Source organism: Hibiscus syriacus, unplaced genomic scaffold (assembly GCF_006381635.1).
Source record: "Hibiscus syriacus cultivar Baekdansim isolate YM2019G1 unplaced genomic scaffold, ASM638163v2 tig00117047_pilon, whole genome shotgun sequence".
Lineage (NCBI taxonomy): Eukaryota > Viridiplantae > Streptophyta > Magnoliopsida > Malvales > Malvaceae > Hibiscus > Hibiscus syriacus.
In genome coordinates this window covers 382,503-407,171 of record NW_024063537.1, presented here as the reverse complement: position 1 = coordinate 407,171, position 24,669 = coordinate 382,503, and the positions used below count along the sequence as shown (strand labels likewise).

Sequence of the window (24,669 nt, the reverse complement as noted above, 5' to 3'; positions counted from 1 at the left end):
TTTTATGATTTAATGTTAATTTACACAAAATACAAAGACTGATAATAAAATTTGATTTGATAATTTTTCATGAATATAGTTTGAGTTAGGACCTATTTGTTTTTAAATTGAAAAGTACAGGGAGTAGAAAATTAAATTAGAATATATGGGTTAAACTATAAGTTATGCACAGTACAGGGACAAATAGAAGAATTTTACCTTCCGTTTTTTAAAAATGCCCGAATCTCGGATGTTATATCCAAATTGCAAAATTAAAAGGGCTCCTAAGTAGTTGGCCCAAATCTGTGTTCTGACCAAACAAAGCCCACATGTTTGCTGTATTTTTGAAAGGATAGGCCCATTTATTAAATAATCTTGGGTAAACTACAAGAGTAGTCTCTTATATTTCATATTTGTACATTTTTACTCATTAAATTTTAAAAATTAAGTTTTAGTCACTTATGTTATCATTTTATTACATTTTAATCACTTGAACGTTAAATGTCGTTAATTTGATGACATATTACGTTAATATTTTTTGTCATTAATTCTAGATGACAAGTGGTGACCACTAATTAGTTAATTAGATGAATATTACTGATGAGTTTGACTAGAATAATTTATGATTATTATAATATAAATCTCACTTGTTTGATTTCACTTTTTTTACGATCTTTAGAGCAAGTGGTTAAAAGTTCTTTTCTCCTCTTCTCTAAGCCGTAGTTCATTATAAGTAAAAATTTCTCTTTCCCTCTCATAGATAAAAATTGTTAAAAAAATAAAGATAAACTATGCATTTAGTACCTAAACTATTAGTTTTGGTTCTTTTTAGTACTTAAACTTTTAGTTTTTTAAAGCTATACTTAATGTTTAGTTTTGTTTCATTTTAGTACCCTACCGTTACAAATTGAACATGTTTAATACCTAAACTATCAGTTTTGGTCTGTTGTAGTACCTAAACTTTCATTTTTTTCAAAATTAATGTTAAATTTTGAACAGGGTACCAAAATGAAATAAAAACTAAACGTTAGGTATGATTTTTAAAAAATTGAAGGTTTAGGTACTAAAACAAAACAAAACTGATAGTTTAGGTACTAAATATGAATTTACCCAAAAAGTAATTTAAGTTTTGAATTATAGCTAATATCCAATGGACCAAAAAGAGCAAATGGAACTGCATTTAAAGGTGAGGAAAGAGCTGCCCATGCTCCCAAACCCAACCTAAAACAACACCACAAAGCTTCAAAATAAAAAGAACATGGTAATCCTTTTGCCTGCACTTGTTAAACAGAAAGAAACCCTAAACTATATATATATATATATATATCGATTTCCTTCATTTGTTGTTTGTTTTGAACTATAGTTGAAGGGTTGAAGAAGAAGGTAAGTGCAGTTTTGGCTTCAGAAAACGTTAATGAATAAATGGCAGATTGTGTGTCCTCTGCCATGGCTGCTGCTTACTGACTGATCACTCAGCAAGCTTTCTGCAACTGATAAAATGTGTGGGAGAGAGAAAGTGTTCGTGTTTTTATGTGAATTGCATGTGTTGTTTATATTTGAGAAGAACTATTGGGGCACTGAAAACATGGTGTTTTTTCTTTATATCTATAAGTATTTAAAAGGGACTCAAATGCAATGAAAATGACATTCCTTTCCCCCCACCCCCTTCTAGCACTCAATTTTGGTATTTTAAGCTTTGGGTCACCATCTTTTAATGTTTACTTCCTATTTTCTAGCTAATTTTTTCTCTAAAGTAATGTAAAATAAAGTTCATTCAACTTTAAATATAATCAGAACATTCATATGACCTAATCTAAGGGATAATGGAACATTCATACGTCTTCTGTTGTGGCTGAAGACATGTAACTCATGGCAAGTGAGATCTCATCGTCTGGGACCGCAGCTGTTGATGTTTGGAACTGGTGTTTGCACGTTTGACAAGTGATCTGCATGATGGTAGCACTTATCTTCTTTGTCGCTTCATCTTTCAAGGCTTGAGCTTTCTCGAGCTCGCTTGCTGATTGTTGCCTTATTCTCTTTGCACTTGCGAACTCGAGCTCGGCCATGTCGATCTGCCTCTTAGCTTCTTGTCTAGCCTTTTCGGCATATGCCTTCTCGGCCATGGCCAACTCTTTCAACCTAGTAGTTCCCAGTGTGGTTTCACTACTTGCATTTGATCCTATGGACGGCTTCAAATGAGTAGTGTGATTCTCATCCGAATCCCTTGTTGGTAGAAGTTGAAGTTCAAGATTGTGTTGCTTCTGGTGCTGCAAGAAAACAGGCTCGGCCCTTCGAGCGATGATGAAGTTGGCAGCTTCGTTTGAAGGACTGGAGCGAAGCTGCTCGAGACGAGCAGGCAGCCTGTAACTCGGGTTGAACTCGCCGAACAGCGCAAACATCTTGGTGCTCGATAAAACTCTCCACCCTGACACACGAAGAAACCAGACAACATGAGATTATGTTCGATCGATCATACAACCAACTACATCTTCTTTATGTAGGGTTAACGAAAATGAACCTGGAAAAGACACGGGCACAGTCACAAGAATGGCCTCGGGTGCCACAGGTCTTGAGATGAGCCTTGTAATCCGACTGAACTGCTTATCCTTTCGAACATTTCTCGCAAACCCATTGTCTCCGATCGCTTTTTTTTCCTTCTATAATGTTTCTTGATCCCGACCAGATCTCCAAGAGCATGACAGGGTTCGTGGTGCAAGCATGTCAGCTCGGGACAAACGAAGATCCTCTTCCTCACCTCCTGTGATCCCCTCTTCAGCAACTTCCATGGCACCTTATGTCTCCTCCTGTGCATTTGAAGGTTCTGGTCCCTTTGAAACCCTTGCTTACAGATCTCACAAACGTACCTGTCGGATTCCAGCAACGTTTCCGGCGACAAAGAAGCCACTTCCGCATCAGGATCTACAACAACAACAACAAACCAAACATAAACCTGTCGGATTATATAACTACTGATTAATTCAAAGACGTGCGACAACGATCAACTGGTACAAAACCTGGTGTGCCTGCTGGTTTTCTTCTTCGTTTGTGTGCAGCCCCATTTTCCAAGGGCTTATCAGAGGAGGAAGGAGGAAGAGCTGGTAATGAAATTGAAGCGTTGATGTTGTGGTCTTCTAACATAAGTAGAGGTGGAAAAATTCAGCCTTTACTGGAACATGGAGAAGAAAGCTATTGCTTTCTGCAAATATATCAACTTTCACTGTAAAAATCCAGTCTTTGGGTTATATAAAGCTACTTTGAAAGAGAAAGATAAAGAGAGAGAGAGAGCCCACACCCACATAATAACACAGGCATTTGGACAGAAACAAAAAAAAAAAAAAACATCGCCACAAGAAAACAAACAGTCATTATTCAATCACACAGTGATTTGTATGAATATATATATATATATATATATATATATTAGGTAAATTATGCATTTAGTACCTAAACTATCAATTTTGATTCTAAACTATCCATTTTGATATATTTTAATACCTAAATTATCAATTTTGATCTGTTTTAATACCTAACTTCCACGTTCTTCAAAACATACCTAAATGTTTTTGTTTTATTTTAGTACCCGTTCAAAATTTAACGTTAAATTTTAATTTTTTTGAAAGTTTAGGCATTAAAATGGACTAAAACTGATAGTATAAGTACTAAACACGTTAAGTTTTTAATAACGATATAATAAAATGAAACAAAAACTAAACGTTGGATATAATTTTGAAAAAAATAAAAAATTTAAGTACTAAAACATACTAAAATTACTAGTTTAAGTACTAAATAGGTAGTTTATCCTAATATATTATATATGTATAGGATATGCAGGCCATACCTATCTTAAATATATGGATTATGTGTTTGGTTGAGAAGAAAATGTAAACTGAAAACCTAATTAGTACTGTGTTTTCTAAAGATGAATGAAACAAGATTTGTCACTTTCAAGAAGGCTGCAATCATTTCTACTAGAGAATTTACTTTTTTTCCTCTTTAGGTTTCTTTCTAGTTTCTACCCCAACCTTCAAAATTTGCAATTTTACTCATTATGAGCTCTTTCTTCAATAAAGGGTGGAAAAGATTGGAACCCTAATAATTCTAGGGTAAACTACATGTCTAGTACCTAAACTATCAATTTTAGTCGTTGCAGTACTTAAACTTTTAATTTTTTCAAAATCATACCTAACATTTAGTTTTTATTTCATTTTAGTACACTTCCGTTAAAATTTTAATGCGTTTAGTCAAAACTTAACATTAAATTTTGAACATGCCACTAAAATGAAACAAAACTAAATTTCAGGTATGATTTTGAAAAAAAAATGAAAGTTTAGATACTAAAATGATTCAAAACTGATAGTTTAGGTACTAAACTCATAATTTACCCATAGTTCTATTCGGCATAAAGACAATGTTACATCACTTAGCCAATGAGTTGAAAACTTTTGGGTTAAAATATAGGAGAGATAACTAAACTTTCAAAATATATTAGATGGTTATTTATCAAATTTAGTTATGTATACCTCCATTTGACACCTCCAACAATATTAATTCTCTTTATATTGAAGCAACATTTGATCAAATGATATCTTCATAGCTAACATATTCAGCAACATTATTTATCCTTTCTATAAAATAATTCATTGGAGTAACGTTGGATCAATTGAAATTCTCCACTAGAAATTGATATATATATATATATCGCAACCGGTCATTGAGAAGAAAAGTCGACTAGTTACGATGATTGAGGTTTTTGAAAATATTTTAATGAGAAGATGGAGAGTTGCCACCAATCATTTTTAAGGTACAATTAAAACACCTAATATCGAAATTTTTTAATAAAATAATTTTATTTTATAAAAAATTACGAGTTTCGGTATGCAAAATCATAAATCGGATTTAGGAGTCAGTTACGTGTGGGGAATGATTAGCACCCCACACCACCCAAAAATTAGTACTAATCGATTACCCTATATTTAAAATTAAAAATTTTGAGTTCAAGGTTTTATTTAATTTAAAATCTACTATGTATGCAAATTTTGAAAATGTTATCGGTTTATCAAGACCAATAACGACCACCATCGGGGTGTTTTATGCAAAAGTTTCGTTATCGATCCTAATAAGTAAACATTGCCTTGATTATTAAGAAATCATGATGTAAGGTTTTGAAAAGGATGTTGATTTATTTCAGGAATTACCAGTAGTCACCCCAGACATTTAGGCGAAGGATACATTATTAATTCATTGATAAATAAAAATTGCCTTATTTAAAAAAAACTGAAAATACAATCAAACAACCATTTATTAACCTAATCATTCTAGGCGAGTTAATTAAGACAAGCCTTAACTTAGAGTGTCAAATTATGAAATTTAAAGAACCTAAAGGACTAAACCTAAAAATGGAGGCTCTAATATTAATCATAATCGATTTTAAACAATTATTGAGTTGAATAATAAATGTGGACCCTCTGACATTTTAATGCAAAGATCAAATCGAATTATTCCCTAAATTAAGGGACTAAAGTGAAATTAAGCCTAAAGTGGAGGCTCTAATATTAATCCTAGTCATTTTTATCCAATTATTAAATCGAATAATCAACGTGAACCATCGGGTATTTTAATGTGAAAGTCAAATCGAATTATTCCCTAAATTAAAGGAGTAAAGTGAAATTAAATCTAAAGTGAAGGCTCTAATATTAATCATAGTTATTTTTATTCATTTATTGAATCAAATAATCTAAATGAACCTACGAGTATTAAGGCGAGAGCCAAATTGAATATTCCCTAGTTTTTTAAAAAGTTCGAGGACTAAATCCTAAGAAACCTAAGTCTAAGGGGCTAGATCTAGAAAAAGCATACTAATTAAGGACTAAGTTATAAATAATCTAAACTTAGTGACACAAACATGATAAGATTTAAAAAAACAAAAGATTAAAACCAAAACTAAATTAAAATAATCATACATTGTAGTGGCTAAATAAGTAACTAACAAGCCTAAATCAAATAAAATTAAAAGCATACGAGTTCAATAGTAAAATGATAATTTTAGAGAGACTAAAAAACTAAATTTCATCTTATTTTATCCTTATACATAAAAATGGAAAATACCACATTTAATACCCTAATTTGAAACAAAATAACAAATAAACCTACCACATGGCCAAACTGTAAATTCGCGGCAAAATTCTAAGGACTAAAAGCCAAAATTCTATTTTTTAGTTATACCCTAACATGCTTAAGAAACTAAAGGGAAAATAGCTAAATCAGTGTTTCGATTTAAAACCAAATAATGCAAAAAACCTAGAGATTGATGACATAAATTTAAAAACGAACCTAAATACGGAGGATCTAAAGGCAAAATTCTTTTTATTTATTAAGTTTAACACGAAATGGGAAAATTGTGCAAATAGTGTCTACACATTCGAATTAAATAATAAAATAAATGAAACATGGGATGATTTTGTAAAAAACGCTAAATGTCTAGTGGCTTGTGCGTGGTTTTTTCTTCTTCTAAAAGCTATGGTATTTAAACCTCTTTTTTGCTATTTCAGGAAACAAACTAAACCCTAGCCATTTTCAATGTTCTCTTTGTTTTTTTCTCCAACACTTCTTCTCGGCAAAATCAACGAGATAATGCGTTGATTTTTTTTTTTCACGAGATAGTGCCCTCGCCAGATTAATTGCTCAGATAGGGTGATCTCTACAGTCCCACGTCTCTGGGGGTAGGTCGCCATGCACGCCCCAACACGCTGGGCATCCGAGACCATCCGACCGAGGCCATCCGAACGAGCTATGCGAGGGCAACCGAGCGAGCTATGCGAGGGAATCCGAGCAACCGAGCGAGGATAGGTCGCCCGGACCTTTGGGGGCTGCATGGATTGCATGGCGACCTACCTAGGTCGCTGGGCGTGCATGGCGACCTGGTAGGTAGCTGGGCGTGCATGGCGACCTATATGGGTACTGCATAAATCACCCCATCTGAGCAATTAATCTGGCGAGGGCACTATCTCGTGAAAAAAAAAATTTCAACGCATTATCTCGTTGATTTTGCCCTTCTTCTCTGCTCAACCGAGAACCATCGAGCCCCTTTGAAACCTAGATTCCGACCATCATACTTTGGTGGCCTCTCCTCCCTCTGACCACCTTATACGACGGCAAACAAACCGAAAACCAAATCTAAAATAACCTAAACCCCTTTGTTTTAGCCCCTCAACCTAGGTCTACGATCTAGAACATCAAATAAGGCACCCAAAGTCTAAAAATCTTTCTTCCCCTTTTGCCCTCTCGAACTCCAGCCACCACCAGTGGTGGTCGGGAAACGTGATCGACACCTAAATGATTCCCAAAGACAACCAAAGCCTTCGGTTCCCTATTCGAAAACATGGTTTGAGGATATGAACGATTTTTTTTTTATTTTGCTGAAGATTATCATGAAGATAATTGCTCAACTTTCAAATTTCTGTTGGTGAAATTGTACTGTCGAATATTCTTAAAACAAAGGTTGTGGTTTTTGACTTTGTAATGTGGATTCTTACATTTTGTTATGTTTTCATGGCTTTGATTAAAAGTGTATTGCCCGGCAGGACTTATTATTCGAGCAAGATGTTTCATACGATTCAATCGTAATCTTTTACATGTTAAACCTGAACAGAAAATTTTTATATAAAAAAGTTACAAACACATAATCCGAGATTGAAGTTGATAACTCATTTCCATTGTTATTCTAACGAGGGAAGTGGGTGAGAGCTCAAGGGTGAAAGACAAAGAGAAAGAGGTGCTTGGGTGAGCTTGAGGTTGTTCCTATAACTACTGGGTGTATGGTAACACAATCATAACCCTTATTTACTGCTTGTAGATCAACATGTGTAGTTTTGATGCATGTTTGGGGTGTATGAGCCATTTGTGTGCACTTGGGGGTTTAAAGCATGAAAAAGGGATTTAGGGGTTTTGAGGACACTAGAGAAACGTTTTGGGAAGTTTTAGACGAGTGAAACAGAGTTTTTTGGGTAGAGGATATCGCAACTATAAGAAAAGTACCGAAATTGTTAGTTATATAAGGGCAAAATTCAAAAGGTTTGTGAGGAGAGTATCAATATCCTAACAAGGAGTATCGATACTGTTCAGGAAAATATCGATACTCGGGGCTTAGTATTAATACTTGGGGTCTTGTTCAGATTCCAGAATGTAATTTTGGTATTGGTACTCATTGGAGTATCAATATCGAGGGTATAATATTGATACTCGGTATTGATATTCCCAAAAAGGGTATCAATACCGATGTATTTTTCAAAACATCGAAAGCTATTTTGGTATTGATATTCAAGGGAGTATAGATGACCAAGAGGGAGAGTATCAGAGTATTGATATTGAGATATTTTCCAAAAACATCGAATATAAATTTGGTATCGATACTTGGGGAAGTATTGATACCACAGGAGGGGAGTATCGATACCTAAGGAGGAGTATCGGTACCATCGTGAATGTTTAGGCTATAAGCTTAGCTTGGATTTGAAAGACGAAACCAAAGGGTTCGGTGAGGGAAACCTTCTAATAAGCCTACAAGTGGAAACCTAAATGAATTGTATGATAACATAAGATCTTAATGAGGTAAGATTCCATAAGACTTATGCCTTGTTTGATACTCAGGAAACATTGAGAACACCTGAGTTACTTGTGTACGACGTTGATATAGTGGAGTAAATGATTATTCGAATATATCCAATTCAATTCTTGTGCACTTTAAATGCTAGTTGGATGTTGCTTCGATGCTAAGTGTTCCGGGCAAATCCCAAGTACTCTAGAGGGGTAGACTAGTTGAGTGAGTTTTCGATGCTATGTGACTCAGACTCAACTCGAGGTTTAGGGAGGCATTGATGTTGTGTGACCCAATACTCACCTAAGGTTCTTTAGTAAGCAAATAGGGGTGTGAGTTTCGTGATGTTAAGTGACCTCGAGCTGCACCATGATGCTTACTTTGGTTGTTGTGTTATTGTATGCAATTGTTCATAACCATACTTGTAGATGCTCATTTGTTGAATGCATGTAGTATAGTTCGGTTATTTGTGTAGCACTGAGCTTGTGAGCTCAGCGTATCTAATGTGTTTCCGTACGCAGGTTCTTAGATGCCATCAGAAGAGCTCGTCGCCTAGTTTTTCAAATTTTTAGACTCGATCATCCTATCAGAGTGCGTCTCAAGTATTGTAACCTTAGATGTTTAATATTTGAGTTGTAAACTCTATTTTATACTCATGTATCTTGGAGACTGCTGTCGGGAGCTCCCTGTATTGAAATACTTACATTTTGTATTTTTGTGATTATTTTGGGTATTTATATTATGCCCGAATGTTAATTTGGTCAATATTCTTTTTAAAAAATGGTAGATGGTTTCGTGTGACATTCTAATCATCCGGACTTTGAGTCAGATCAGATTAGGGTTTTACATATATAGTAATAATGACAGAGTAATCAAAGTATGAGTAACTTAAAAGTTTAATGAATAAATAAAAAAATTAAACTTTAATGACTAAAATAAGAGTAAAAAGAAAGTTGAATGCTAATATTTGTAATTTACCCAAAAAAAGTTTTGCTTTTTTTTTGTTTGTTCCAAAAATGAGTGTTGATTGTATCAACCATTCTCAATTTATGATCTGAAATTTAATTTGATTTATAAATTTTTAAAATATTCTAATTAAACCTTTAAAGTATAATATTATATCGTTTATGTTTGTTCATCAATCTAACTACTAATTAAGCCACCAAATGACCACTCAAATCTAAATTGAACCATACTAAAAAAATACATGAAACAAATTGTAAATATTTATACCAATTATATGAATAATTTAAAATTTATTTTAAATGTTTTATTTGTCAAATCAAAACTAATATTTAATATCTAAATTAAAAGTTAAATTGTTAAAAAAATATTTGATAAAATTAAATTAAAATGATATGTTTGTATCAGTCTTATGTCAAATTATTTAATAAATACATATTTTAAAGATTATATTTAAACACTCGAATACTTTTATATATATATATATATAATGTTGGATTTGAAAATCACATGAACTTCTCAATTCTCATGTTGTGTAAATATATGGTTATTTAAGTATTTAAATATATTATTTTAAATATGTATTTATTGAGTGATTAAATATAAGGTTAATACACACGTGTCGTCGATCTATGCTTGTGTTCGTCTTCAACACACATTACAGGTGTTTCTTCTTTTTGGACAAAATTCATAAATCTCTTTCATATTTTGTCCCCTCTTTTTATTTTTCTTTCATTTCAATCCAACTCAATCGACTTTTGTAGAAACAACTCGTAAAACACGTCTTTTTATCACACAGAAGACATATCCTATAAAATGTGTATTTTATTACATTGATAGAAGATGCTTTTTACGAAAAACACTTTTATGGGAAACGCTCACGTGCGGCGCCTTAGCATACGGTTAAAATAAAGTACTATCAGTTTTGTTATTATTTTAAATAACAAAACCGGTAGCATCTTTTTTAGTCTATTCTATGACCTCGCACCGCAGAACTGCTCCACTTTTATTAATGTGGTAGGAAAAAGTGCTAATTCCTGAATTATTAATGGGTAAACTACGTATTTAATATTTAAATTATTAGTTTTGATTTGTTTTAGTATCTAAGCTTTTAATTTTTTCAAAATCATATTTAATGTTTAGTTTTTATTTCATTTTAGTGCCCAACTGTTAAAAACTTAACACGTTTAGTACCTAAACTATCAATTTTAGTATGTTTTAGTAGCTAAACATCAAAAAATTTAAAATTTCACGTTAAATTTTGAACTGTAGTATTAAAATAAAATAAAAACTAAATTTTAAATATGATTTTGAAAAAAATTAAAAATTTATAGATTAAAATGTATCAAGACTGGTAGTTCATGCACTAAATGCATAGTTTGCCCATTATTAATTTATGTGTATTAAAATAAAAAATGATTTTTTATTAGGTGATGTTAGAATAAAAGAAACCATTTAAGGGGACCCTTTCTATAATTACCCCTTATAAAATCTCCTTTGATTGAAACACTGGTTTAGGTCTTCCCCACTCTCCCTCGTTTTTTAATATTTGGGGCTTCTCTTTCTTTCTTTCTTTCTCTTTCTCTTTCTCTTTCTCTTTCTTTCTCTTTCTTTCTGTTTCATTCTCTTTCATAGCTTTATATATATATATATATATATATATATATTGCCTTTTCTCTCTCCTCTTTCTATCCAGAAAGGGCAAACCCCTAAAGAGCCGTATACTCTCTCTCTCTCTCTCTCTAGGTAAGTTCTCTCTCTCCTCTCACCTCCTTTTCCTTTGCTTTCCCTTTCTAACGATTTTTGAATACATGGGTCCTTAGTCTTTGTACTATTATTAAATGTATTTTCTTATTAAAATTGTTTATTTGTGGTGTGTTTGAGCTTTTGTAGGTGAAATTTGTGAAAGGCAGATCTATGAATGTTATAAAGTTTCCATTTTTAAAGTCCTTCAACTGCCATAAAAAAACCCAAACTTTATTTTTCCTTTTTTCCAGTTTCTGTTAGTAGATCTGATCATGGGTTTCGTTGCATGCAAAGATTTGACCTTGGGGAAATGTGCGGAATTGGAAACATGTTTGAATCTGAAAGTTCCCATTTTCTGTTGGGATTCTTTAGATTTTTCCGTTTCTGCTATGTTTGTTAGCTGCGAATTGAGATCTTTTGTTTACGTATCTTGGATCTGCGGAAATGTGAAAGCTTACGGTTGAAATTTAGCTCATGGGGGCTTTCCCCTGTTATTTTCTCGGGAACCAAACGGGTTACAAGGCATGGTTTTGATTTGAATGTCTCCGCCTTTGTGGGTGGAAATAATGTGAACCATTGTAAAGAGTTTATTCAATCTGTTGTTTGTTGGTGTTTATGTGTAGCTTCATGGATGACAATGCGTTGAACATGCGGAATTGGGGTTACTATGAGCCTTCCTTTAAAGGACATCTTGGTCTGCAGCTTATGCCGAGCATGGCCGACCGAGACACGAAGTCTTTTATTCCGATGCGTCATCCGAATCTCTTGGCCGCTCCCAATGTTGCCTTTCATCATCGTGACTGCGTTGTTTCGGAGGCTTCTATACCTATGAATTATGTTCGGGATAGTGGGATGAGCCAGAGGGAAAAGTTTTTCAACATGATACCAGCTATTTCTCCTAATTTCGGCATTGTTCCGGAAACTCCGGCAGTTCATTCGATGCCGATTTTGCCGCCGCCACTCGATTCTTCAACGAAAGATGAGAGGGTGGTTCGGAGAGTTGAAGAGCCACCAGCTAGTAAGGAAAGTGTTCAATTGAAGAAAAGGCAGGGCGAGGCTGCTCCTAAGACGCCAAAGACGAAAAAGCCTAGGAAGCCAAAGGATAACACCGATTCTACCATTCAACGTGTGAAGCCAGCGAAGAAGAGCATGGACATTAAAATCAATGGATATGACATGGATATTTCTGGCATTCCAATTCCGGTTTGCTCGTGTACCGGAACCCCTCAGCAATGTTATCGATGGGGTTGTGGCGGTTGGCAATCCGCATGTTGCACCACAAATGTATCCATGTATCCTCTGCCGATGAGCACCAAACGACGAGGTGCGAGGATAGCCGGGAGGAAAATGAGTCAAGGGGCATTCAAGAAGTTGCTGGAGAAACTCGTGTCGGAAAACTATAACTTCAGTATCCCGATCGATTTGAGGACCTATTGGGCTAGACATGGTACCAACAAGTTTGTCACTATCAGGTAGATTTAAATAGGTGGCTACCACCGGCACAGCTCCATCGCATACCGTCCCTGCTTCACTGCTTCAAACATGTACATATTTCTCTGTCCTTTGGAGATCTTTGTTGCCTTTGTAGTTCATGAATTTTCAGTCATGATAATGTTTCAATTATCTTCTCTTTTCTTTGAACTATTTAGTACTTCATTTATGCGTTTGCTTCAAGAACTTTTGTTTAATGATGAGTTCTCTATTTGCTGGATAAGTCTTTGTACATTTAGTGTATATATATGTATGTATGTATGTATGTATGTATGTATTAATTGTTTCCATTGATGTCACAGTTAATATTTCCTCCATTGGTGTTTATATCATCATGGAGAACCTCCAATCTGTGTGAAAGTTTCTGTTGTTTCTCCATGTTCGGCAATGGCCTCTGAAACCTCATCGATTCTTCTTTCGAGTTCTTTGACATATTCCGCCGGAATCTCGAAAACTGTGACGGCTTCGTTGGCTTTCGAAACACCGTATTCCTTACAGAATTCGAGAAATCGAGAAAGTTTTTCAACTTGTCTCTTTGCCTTCCGAAGAATCTCAAGGGCCGTGGCTGCTTCTGGTTTACCTAGTGAATGTACTTCCAATAGTACCTTTGCAATCTCACTGCGTATGCTACTATAAACATCGAAGACCTCGACGACAACACAATCCATGGCTTCGAAAATTAAAGGGACCTTCATGTTATCCGCTCGTGGCCTAATCTTAAGCAACATATCGAGCAAAAGTTGCCGTTTCCGAAGCTTCAACAGCTGCTGAACCATCAATGGACTATCCTCGGCATTTCCGTTTTCATCCTCGACCCAAATGGCACCTCTTTCATCGAGAAATGCATAGTACCGACGAACAAAAAGATTAAAACAGCATGTTTTGCTTAACCTCGAATGCCCGTCGCTGAACCTCGACAAATCAAACGGTAAACGACCCATCTTTTTAACACCCGGGACCCTACAACGAACAAGTTTGTGCACTAGCATCAACCCTTTGATCGCCACCACCCAACTCCTCGTCTTCTCCATCCTTTTACTCAAAGCCCGGACAAAATGGTATAGGTTATTCGGAGAATCTCGAATCCACTCGAGAACTATTTCCGCGTTCCTTCTAACGACGGTGCGTTCGTCATGACTTGTGGCCTTAACGATGGCAGCCACAAAATCATGATTCCGATGCGATACTCTAGCAGAAAAATAGGCCACAACTAGGCATTTCACGTCTTCGATACCAGCGGCGGCCCTCCTCAACATGCTCATTTTTCCAGCGTCGGAATCGTCGCCGGAAGAGGGAGGAAGATAAAGCAGTGGATTTTGGGTTATGAATTCAAATAATGCAGTGGATTTAAGGTGACGACGCCTAGTTATTTGTTCGTTTGTTAAGTTATTTAGCGACGATTGATCGTTGCCATTTGTTATTTGTTTACATAAAGCATTACAGGTACATCTTGGTAACATGTTTGTTACTAAAAACAATTGGCATTGTTCTTGAAATGGTACATAAATTTTGATTTAATTAATAATACCTTGTATTTTTTGGTACATGGTTTTTGGGTAAATTACAAATTTAGTACTTAAACTATCAGTTTTAATTCGTTTTAGTACCTAAACTTTTAATTTTTTCAAAATCATACCTAAAGTTTAGTTTTTATTTCATTTTAGTACCCATCCGTTAAAAACTTTAGTTTTTGTTTCATTTCAGTATCACCGTTCAAAATTTAACGTTAAGTTTTGAAAAAACTGGAAGTTTAGGTATTAAAACGGACAAAACTGATAGTTTAAGTACTAAACGCGTTAAATTTTTAACGGCAAAATACTAAAATAAAATGAAAACTAAATGTTAAATACGATTTTGAAAAGATTGAAAATTTAGGCATCGAAATGAAAACTAAATGCGTAATCTACCCTTTCTTTTTAAATTCTGTTGACGTACAATAAGTGAAGTATTTAATTCCATGCTTATCAATCATAACACTTAATTACCTAATCAAAAGCTTTCTGCAAATATAAGCTTCCAAAAACATGCAGATGGAAACAGAGGATCATGATTAGTGACGGGTCCATATTTTACGGATAAATAAATTTTTATCTTATAAAAGGTTGTTATCTTAAAATTTGATTTTTTCGATTATTTATTTTATTAATAATGTCTACCTTAAGAATTTATTTATGTCGATTTCACGTATAAGTATCTTCTTTTAAGGGCTATAAATCATATCCATCTATATTGGAGCTACTTCAATTGGAAAAGGAACTTGGCAATGAATTTCTCCAATGGAAGTGCATGGTGGATCGAATAATACTACGTACTCTTCGATCAGTGGTGGATTTAAAACTTTAAAAAACGATGGTTTAAAATTTTAATATTATTTTCTTAAAAATAATAGATCATTTTACTCTATGCATCTCATTAAATTTAATTATTTTTTTCCTTCAAAATAACGGGATGCGCTTGATCTCCTTAAGGAGTTTAGTGCATGCTTGATCTCCTTAAGGAGTTTAGTGCATTCGTTCCTGTCTACAAGACTACAGCCTCCCCTCAATCATCTAATATCAAACTGATCATCGAAATATATTCGAACCCGAATATAAATAAACATAAATAAATAAAAATTCCTACAAAGTCACTTTTTCTTTTTGTCATTTGACAGATACAAAGGAAGATACTTGGAATTTCCCTACACGTTTTGTCCTTCAAGAACGTGGATTGATGGTTTTTGTTTGGTTAATCAGAAAATTCATGGACCACAAATCAAAATTCTTGAAGATATAGCTATCAATATCGTATACGACATATATATATATATATATATATATATATATATATATATATATATATATATATATATATATATATATACACACGTATGTATGTATATATATGTACATTACTTCGTTTAGTATAATCATGATGTGTCAATAACACAATAAAACCTTCTTCTTGTTTACGATTCTTCGGATTTATCAATATAATTGTATTTTATTATGTGGATTTAAAGTAATCCAAACTGCTATTATAAGTAGCCTGCCAGCATTTCACGTCGGGTAATCATTGTTGTTTCAAAAAAAAAGAAAAAGCTATGAAGCTAAAGCTCGTATCCACGATGATGGTCGGGTTGTTTGTGGTCTCGTGTGTGGTAGAGCTTCACCGCTTCGAGCACGCTGCGAAACCGGATGGGTCGCTGAGCTTCTTGGTGGTCGGAGACTGCCAGGCTGGGGAAGAAGAGGACACTATAACCAATCTTCAGGTGTTTCTCTTAAAACTGTTTTCATAAAAACAACATGCACGTGTACTAACTTATCATGCATGATTAACATACAAGTTTTCGTATCGAAATACTTTTTATCGATTGGATTTAACTCGGTTGATATTATTATCGATAATAATATAGATAGTTTAGTTATTATCTTCAAATAATAATTTATTTATATGGTTCAGATGGGAATAATCGGGGAGAAAATCGATATTGACTTCGTAATCTCGACCGGAGATAATTTTTACGACAACGGACTAACCGGCGTCCGAGATCCATCCTTCCATGAATCCTTCACTGATATTTACACAGCTCCCAGCTTGCAGAAACAGTGGTACACTGGTATTAATCTTCACTGATATTATCTTTTAAAAGAAAAAAAATTAACATTGTAATCATGATTATAGGGGCAACGTTGAGGCTCAATTAAGTCCTATCCTTAGAAAGATGGATAGCAGACGGCTTTGTTTGAGATCTTTTATCCTTAATGCTGGACCTGGTAATCAAGCTTTTATATATATATATATATATTCAACACATTTTTAATATTTTTCCTCATTATTTGTTGGCAGAAATGGCTGAATTTTTCTTTGTAGACACTACACCATTCGTGTCCAAGTACTTCACTGACCCAAAAGACCATGTTTATGACTGGAGAGGCGGAAGTACCTCAACAGAAGTTGGATTGTAACCCTTTTTTAATCATGGAAATATTCGTATTCGAATATGTATCTGATATGAATATATCATAGAGGAAGTGGAATCGGCTCTGAGAGAGTCGTCGGCGACGTGGAGAATAGTAGTGGGACACCATCCAATCAAGAGCGCCGGACACCACGGGAACACCGACGAGCTCTCTGATCGTCTTCTCCCACTTCTTCAGGCGTACGATCAATGGACATGACTAAAGAGTGTTTGTTGGTTATAAACTTATAATGGTCGTAGTGGGATTCAATTTATGACAAGTGGAGGGGGATCAAAGGCATGGAGGGGAGATGTTGCCACGTGGAAGAATCCAGAAGAGATGGAATTTTATCGCGACGTACAAGGGTTCATGTCGGTGGAGATGACAGGGAAAGAAATTGAGGTTAAATTCTATGATGATGTTGTGCACAGATCACCTTGCTTTCGCTGTCTAGGGGAACCTTTGCTTTGGCGATTGTTTAATGGCATCACCCAAATGAAAATGGTTGAGAGAAACTTGGATAATCATGGGTGACCTTTATGTAATATTTAGCCGGCCACGGATCCATAAATATCTTTCAAGTCGATCATACGTATATATTAATCAAATAAATTTTTTATACAAAATGGACACAACTATTAAAATATATAATTATTTAAAAAAAATCAGATTCTAAGATGAACGGGTGTACACCTTAAATCTTTCATGGATATGTCACTATATTTAATTAATTGCCCGTCTAACTCAGTTGGTAGAGCGCAAGGCTTTTAACCTTGTGGTCGTGGGATTGAGTCTCATGGTGGGTAATTTGTTAAGTTTTAAAATAAATAAGTATTAAAATGGGCTAAAACTCATAATTTATACGTTAAATACATAATTTACCTTTTTTTCTCGTCTCTGCACCATTGAAATTTAAAAGATGTTCCTTGTGCACGAAAAAACACTGGAGGGAGGAAGACGCACAGCGGTTATGAGTTCGCTATTTAGATAGTTTTTTATTTATAACCACCAATATCCTATTTAAATATATTAAATGACTAATATGGATCGAGTACTACAAAGACAAGAAAACCCTCAATCAAATTTACTCCATCGTTAGAATTCGAACCCCTAAACTTGCTTAAAAGATCTATCGTCTCATCTCAGGCATATTCGGACAAATTCAAAAAAGTCAAGGATTAAGACAGAACTTTGAAATAATTTCGTAACAAAACTTGTAAACCAGATAATTATAAGGACCAAAGTCAAATTAACAATGGAGTTTCCGCCTACCATGTGATTTCATTTAATAAGATAACCGAAAAAAGAACTTGAAAGTTTCGAATGTAGCCGCTCTTTAAACTCATTGCACTTCATAGCCTACCTTTCTCTGAACTTAACTAGTAGCAGCTTTGCTCGACCTTACCGTTTGTTCTTCCTTCACGGCTATACCGCATTCCCGAATCCGTCTACGCTTCCGTTACACTTCTCTTTTTTCTGGTTGGGAAGCTGTCTCCGCCGGAACATTGAGTTCGGTTGCAGTAGTTAACTCTTGCGATGATGGATTACTAGAGCCTGGTGGAGGAAGGAAAACTCCGGTTCCAGGAATAGGTAGGCGAGGTGAAGGGTGCCTTGAAGGAGGGGCCGGCCATGCCGTCGAACCAGGTGGGATGGGAACCGGAGCATGAAATGACATTGCAGGAGAAACTGGAGTGGGCACAAATAGAGGCTGAACACCGTTCGGAGGTGGGATTTGTGGGTGATTTGGTGTGGCTGGGAGTACTATCGATGTTGGTATTGCTGTATATGGCTTGGCACCAACGGAAGGGCAAAAATGGTTGGGTGATCTACTAGGAGGAGGACCCCATTTTGAAGGCTGAGAAACCGAAGGCGATGGAAACCTCTGGTTGTCGGTCACGAATTTCTTCGGTTGATACTTTGTAAATGTGATGAGTACGCGTTGTTTTCGGACGGAGGGAAGCGCATGTTTAGCGAAATCACAAGATTTTCCTTGCATCACAAGGAGGGAACTGCACGATAGTTATGAAATACACTATTAGGAAAATGATCAAAGATAGTAATCTGAAACATGAAACATTCTCGAAGCACATCGAAAGGCTGTGAAGGCGATAGGGTAGAGAGAAAACGGTTAAATAATTACCCCGGTGCAAGAGAAAGCTTTAGAGAGCCTCTAAAGTCCCCAGGATGATCGAATGCAGCAACTCTTCCAAAAGTAATATCGCACTCGGTCAAGAACACGATGCAAACCGGTTTTCCATACCAAGATGGCAACATGTGAGGTGGTGAATGATCCCCCTTGATATTTAAAAAGAAAAGCATAATATTAGTATCAATGCTTAGCTCATTTTCCAGCAAAACCACCAGAAGCACCATCATTAACTACCTCATTATAAACATCGATGATGCAAGAGTCCGGCTTTGCAGTTATAACTTGCAAGTCGACCAAACGATCAATAGCATCTAGCAGCAAGGAAGGAATGGCTTCGATTCTCCGCTCTGGTAATGCATAATCAAATTAGAAGGCGTTTGAAGTTTAGTTACTTATCAGTCGATAAACAAATATGTACGCTACTTTGTACATGTGTGTGTTCGGGGGGTGGGAGGAAAGAGTTAAGGGGGAGAAGGCACATCACAGGAAACATGCCTCTGGAAGTCCCTGCAGCAGTTTCATCATCTAGAGGAGCATTCGCGATTGGAAGGCCCAACTGGATCATCTCTCGACCATGTCCCTTAATTGGCTTTTTCGAAACCACATATGTCGGATCTGTTTCTCGCAAATTATCACATAAGAATTCAGCTCTTACTGATATCGTTAGTAAAACTGAACGCAATTTTGTAGGCCTAATCAACGTGACAGCGCTACAGAATCTGTCAAGTAGAAGCTTCCAAGGAACAAATTCAATTTTCGAAAGTTACCTCCTGGCTAGACCAAGAAAAAAAATGAACTTGTAAGAATACTTGCCTTGAAGTTCCCCTCTTTTCCCCGTTGCCCTTAAATCATTTACCAACGAGACAAGATTCGAAACGTCCTTCTCATCAAACAGTTCCTCGTACAATTTTAGCCCATCCACCACATTGACCTTAACATATAAAAAGGCTTATCAGAAGTTGAAGAAGTTTGCGGTGGGAGAAGCAAGAAGCTATCAGTACATCAAGAATTTCACAAAATAATATCGTAACAATTATAAGGAATTACCGTCTTTCCGTCAAACATCTCGTTGCAAACAAAAGTTTTTGGACCCGTAACATTCTGCTTTCCATTCTGATTTTGGGAGGAATGTAGATCTTTCTCTAAAAGATCATTAATAGAAAAAGAATATTAATACAACAGAACACGGTGAAATTAGTGTCAAAACTCTCAAGGAATTATTCGAAAAACCTGAAATATTTGAGTTTGAGCATTCTACATGGTGCAGGTGTTGAATCAAACATGCAATAGCTAAAAGCAACCGAAGTAAAAGGTGGTACCTTTACAGCTCAAGGTGTATCCTCCATTTACATCCTCAGTTCTCAATTCTGTATTTTCGGATGCAGTTCCCTTCGAAGACCCTGAATTTATTAAGCCGCTATCAGCACGAGGTTTGGAGACAACATCTGAGTACAATACATAACCACGATGAAAGAGTATCAATTAACTTTTCTGGAAAAAAGGTTATTACCCAATGCGGTATCACAAAGAAAGCTTGAAAACGAACCAAAATAGCCTTCATCGAGAACAAAAGGAAAACTCCTTGGGAGTTAAAGAAAAATCCCAGGACAATTGCCCTCCGAACCGATAAATCGTCCAATGCCAAAACACAATTCTAATCAAGTTAAGAAAGTCTATGTTGTGATACCTTAACAGATAATTTTCACAATATGACGACACTCCATGTTATTCTTCGGCTACGACATTTGGTAACAAAGCATGAGTTTTCATCCTCCCGAATGATCGTAAACAAGTTATTAAATGCGTGCCTCTTATGTATTCTTAACCATCCCCAGCTGTAAATTAGGCATGTAGGTATATCATACATGGACATTAAAGTAAAAGTGACAAATATGGAATGTAATAGCAATTTCCAACTAAGAAAGCTTGCTTTAAAATCCTTTAATTTTAACAGAAATTTTTCCAAAAGACAAATGGTTACTTTCTAGTTTAGGGTAATTTGCCTAATCCGAGAAAGATTGCGAATTCGACATATATAGAAACACCATGCTTTTTAAGCAAGTAAATACAAATTTCATGAATTCATCACAGATAAATGACCAAACATATCAAGCTAACAATACAATACATCATTCAATTTCACCACAATGTAAAACATGAGCCAAGTAGTTACCATTCTTATCCTCGGTGACAGCCTCGTTCCGGTCCGAAACTGCGGCCACAGTCGAATTTCCATCACTATCCACCCCAGAATTCTGCACATCTTTAGCTACCTCTATCCTATGTCCCTTAAACCCGGTGCCGGATCTTCTAAATTCTTTCCCCCCAACTTTCTCTTGATCGTAATGCCTTTGTCTCCGGCTCCACACGACCTGTTGGAGCGCCTGCGAAACTTCGGCGACCGAGAAGTATTGCTGCATATGAAGCACGGGGTTCCAATGGCATCTCCTTTGTTGAATGCAAGCTATGACAGCTTCATACTCCCCAACGCCACCGACCTCGCGCAAATGTTGACAGAGAATGTCGATCATGGCATTGGCGGCGGCGAATTCCCCTCGCAACCAATAGATAAAGCCGTCACGTTCATCGGGGAGCCATTGCCGGAATTGGTGCTGATGGATCTCTCCTCCTCCACCGGATCCACGGCCACCGACATATCCGGCAGCTGCAGGCCCAGGAAACTGAATTTTATCAGACAAAACTACACTTCCCGATGGCATTGCCATTGAGGGATAGAAAAAAGCTCCGTAAACCAATTCAACAATAAACCCAGACTACTAAAACAACATATATGAACTAAAATACCCTTAATCCAGATCTAATTAATATAAATCCCAAAATATCCAATCGGATCACGTTAACTCTTAAATAATTCAACTTCAAAACAATTCCGTGAAACAAGAAACAAATGGGTTTCTTTTAATTTCCTTGTTTACTGGGTTTAAGCCGATCTAATAACAGAGTCGCAATGGGAAAAGGAAATGGGTAACTAAGGGAGCTAAAGCAATGACAAAATCTAATATAGAAATTGGGGTTGGTCTAGTTTAGTCAGATCTGGGGGGGGGAAAATCGGATCTTTCGCTTTTGTTGTGTTGTGCGTGTGAAGCTACAGTGGTTCAACACTGACGTGAGTGCTAAAGAAAACTTTTTTAAATAGAAAAAGAAAAGAAGACGACTTTCTCGAGCTGAACAAAAATGGCTTATAGATCACGCAAGCATGTGTGTGGTCTTAAATGGTGGCTAAAATCAAAACAAACTTCGTTTTTTTCATTGAAAATTTATATCTTTTTGAGCTTGATGGATAGATCTTCGAACCTTAGTGGAATATTCGATGGTTTTTTCATGAATTATTAATGAAATAAAATCAATTTTTATAATTAAAAACCTTTTAATAAATTCATGGAAAACGTTTATATTATTTTATGCAATTACAATGCTTTGCTTCGAATTGGAGGCTTCATGGTAACTATTTAGATCATTGAAATGGTTGCAACTTGATTGTCAGTAAGAAACGTGATCTGTCAAGAGTGTTCCTGCTGAATTGGTATCTTTGGTGCTGTTGGTCACTATTTATCGGTCTCCACCGACGATAAGCTCCGAGAAACCGACCATCGGGGAATGGAGTGGCATCCGATGTCTGAATTAACTATTCTAGATCGGAGACTAACCCCTTGTCGAGTATGTTCACCATGCAGAATTTTAACATAATCTGTTTAGCTTCATTGCAAAATGCAGGAAAGATATTGCACGTTCTCCCTATGGTGCTATGCATGGCAAATCTTGTCCTGTATATTACGACGAGAAGGCGGAAGGCGGGTTGTTTACGGGATTGGCGAAGTATATGTTACTTGAAGTATCCTAGGACACCTCCGAAAGGTTCGCCGATGCACTGCAGATGCCACAGCATCATGATCTTCCGGTCGTGTATGTCACAGATTCGCATAGGCAAGACTTACCCGAGATATTTTTTCCTGCTCTTTTAAGCCTTTTTTCTTCTTCTAAAGATCATGCAAGTTTTCTCCTAGAATTCAAAACTAGGCGGTCGATAACTTTTCCGGAAAGCATCTTCAGGACTTTTATGCTAATATCATTTGTAGCAATCGAAGACTTCTTATCCACTTTGCACATGATTTTACGCCAGTGCTTATGGATGGATGACTATGAAATTGTTTCAAGTGCAATTTCAAGTGCAAGTTTTTTCAACAATTTGTGATCCATGTGATCCTTATCCTATCAGATCCGAATCCGTCGAATTCGGGTTAAATTGTCATCCCATGGCAGGCGTACTAGCCCCGAACTTTGGACATTAAGTGCAACAGTTTTGGGTGTTGCAGATGATCCACCAAGAAGAAAAGCAAAAATGAAACTTGAAATTAATAAAAAGAAAAAGTACTTTATTGAACGATTCTGTAAAAGCTATGGAGAGAAAACATAACTGATAAAAGTGGACTCTGTAACCTAAAATAATATATATATGTGTGTGTATATGTGCTGTCACCTCTCTCTATACACAACTGATCACCGCACAGCTGTGAAGGACCTAATCTGAGAATTCGGCTACGTAAGGAGTGTTGCGGAAGACAGCTATCGGATAGAGCAAAATCGCAACTGATAATTTGAGAAAATAAAAATGAAGATAAAAAGAGACACAAAATTTACGTGGAAAACCCCTAAATAAAATAGGGTAAAAACCACAGGCAACGGTAGAAGAATTTCACTATGAGAAAATAGGAATTACAACATCTCTCGATCTACCAAGGAGAAAACAATGATAATTCTCTCTCGATAAAAAGGAGAAAAAAACTCTCAAGAAACTCTCTAAATTCTCTATAGTATTGGAAGAAAGCTAGAATGCTTTGGGATGGTTTTGAAGCTAAATGAGCTAGGGTATTTATAGTTGAAGCTTAAGGACTAATTTGTAAATACTCTAAATTATAATGACTAAAATTTAGATTTTACCATTTCAAAAGTCATAAAAATCATGCTGCCAATTACTCCAATTGCTCCAATTGCACCGAAAGTTTCTCAATCAATTTCCACCGAAAGTTTGGTGGTTTGCAGCTATTGTTGACTTTTCAATTTGTATTTCAACAATCTCCCACTTGAAGATTTGATTGGAACAATCATATCTTCACACCATTCTTTCTACCTTGTACCTTCATGTTGCTTACGTCTCTGACAGGCCACAAGAGGATCGACACCAGGTAAATTTATCAGCGTTGATCGCCTTCGTCATGAAATATGCTATGTTGTCTTTGGTATGGATCTTCTGCATATCTACTGTCCCTTCTTCCACCTTTTCACGAATGAAATGGTACTGAACTCGTATGTGCTTTGTCCTTGAATGAAATGGTGGATTCCTTGCTAGATGCAAGGCGCTTTGACTGTCACAAAACAGAGAGACATACTCTTGATTGTTCTCAAGCTCCTCCAATAGGATCTTCAACCAAATTGCTTCTTTACTGGCTTGTGTAGCTGCTACATATTCTGCCTCTGTTGTGGACGTAGCCACAACTGACTGCAATTTTGAAACCCAACTTACAGCTCCACCAACAACTTTGAACACATATCCTGTAGTAGATTTGCTTTTATCCAAATCCCCTGCATAGTCAGAATCTACATACCCATTGATTAGTAAGTTTGATCCTCCGTAACATAATGCAACATTTGAGGTCCCTTTGATGTATCTTAGGATCCTCTTTACAATATTCCAATGCTCTTTACCTGGATTCGCCATGTATTGACTAACCACTCCCACTGCTTGTGCAATGTCTGGTCTTGTGCATATCATAGCGAACATTAAACTTCCC

General features: G+C 36.0%; 3 protein-coding genes and 2 pseudogenes across 3 annotated transcripts; 2 read left to right on the top strand and 3 right to left on the bottom strand.

Annotated features, from left to right (window-relative positions):
* Positions 1-1,811: 1,811 nt before the first annotated feature.
* Positions 1,812-3,117, bottom strand: LOC120197156 (annotated as a pseudogene).
* Positions 3,118-11,242: 8,125 nt separating this feature from the next.
* On the top strand, positions 11,243-12,794 carry LOC120197240 (protein BASIC PENTACYSTEINE2-like). Its single transcript, XM_039198836.1, has 2 exons — positions 11,243-11,278; positions 11,902-12,794. The coding sequence occupies exon 2, from the start codon at positions 11,906-11,908 to the stop codon at positions 12,752-12,754; it is 849 nt and encodes a 282-aa protein (XP_039054767.1). The 5' UTR covers positions 11,243-11,278; positions 11,902-11,905; the 3' UTR covers positions 12,755-12,794.
* Positions 12,795-13,101: 307 nt separating this feature from the next.
* LOC120197155 (putative clathrin assembly protein At1g25240) lies at positions 13,102-14,031 on the bottom strand. The gene has a single exon (XM_039198759.1). It carries the CDS (start codon positions 14,029-14,031, stop codon positions 13,102-13,104), a length of 930 nt encoding a protein of 309 aa, XP_039054690.1.
* Positions 14,032-15,694: 1,663 nt separating this feature from the next.
* LOC120197239 lies at positions 15,695-17,354 on the top strand (annotated as a pseudogene).
* Positions 17,355-17,910: 556 nt separating this feature from the next.
* LOC120197238 (RNA demethylase ALKBH10B-like) lies at positions 17,911-21,935 on the bottom strand. Its single transcript, XM_039198835.1, has 8 exons — positions 21,033-21,935; positions 20,179-20,304; positions 19,907-20,001; positions 19,673-19,790; positions 19,355-19,474; positions 19,094-19,206; positions 18,851-19,005; positions 17,911-18,719 (listed from the first exon to the last, which is right to left on the bottom strand). Exons 1-8 carry the CDS (start codon positions 21,583-21,585, stop codon positions 18,170-18,172), a joined length of 1,830 nt encoding a protein of 609 aa, XP_039054766.1. The 5' UTR covers positions 21,586-21,935; the 3' UTR covers positions 17,911-18,169.
* Between the last annotated feature and the right edge of the window lie 2,734 nt (positions 21,936-24,669).

Bases quoted from the DNA above. Each gene is read 5' to 3' on its own strand.
- LOC120197240 (XM_039198836.1), top strand. From the start codon at position 11,906: ATGGATGACAATGCGTTGAACATGCGGAATTGGGGTTACTATGAGCCT.
- LOC120197155 (XM_039198759.1), bottom strand. From the start codon at position 14,031: ATGAGCATGTTGAGGAGGGCCGCCGCTGGTATCGAAGACGTGAAATGC.
- LOC120197238 (XM_039198835.1), bottom strand. From the start codon at position 21,585: ATGGCAATGCCATCGGGAAGTGTAGTTTTGTCTGATAAAATTCAGTTT. The intron at 20,002-20,178 runs GTACCACCTTTT...ATGATCTTTTAG, and splicing joins ATACACCTTGAGCTGTAAAG to AGAAAGATCTACATTCCTCC. The intron at 19,475-19,672 runs GCAAGTATTCTT...TGCGAGAAACAG, and splicing joins GAAAAGAGGGGAACTTCAAG to ATCCGACATATGTGGTTTCG.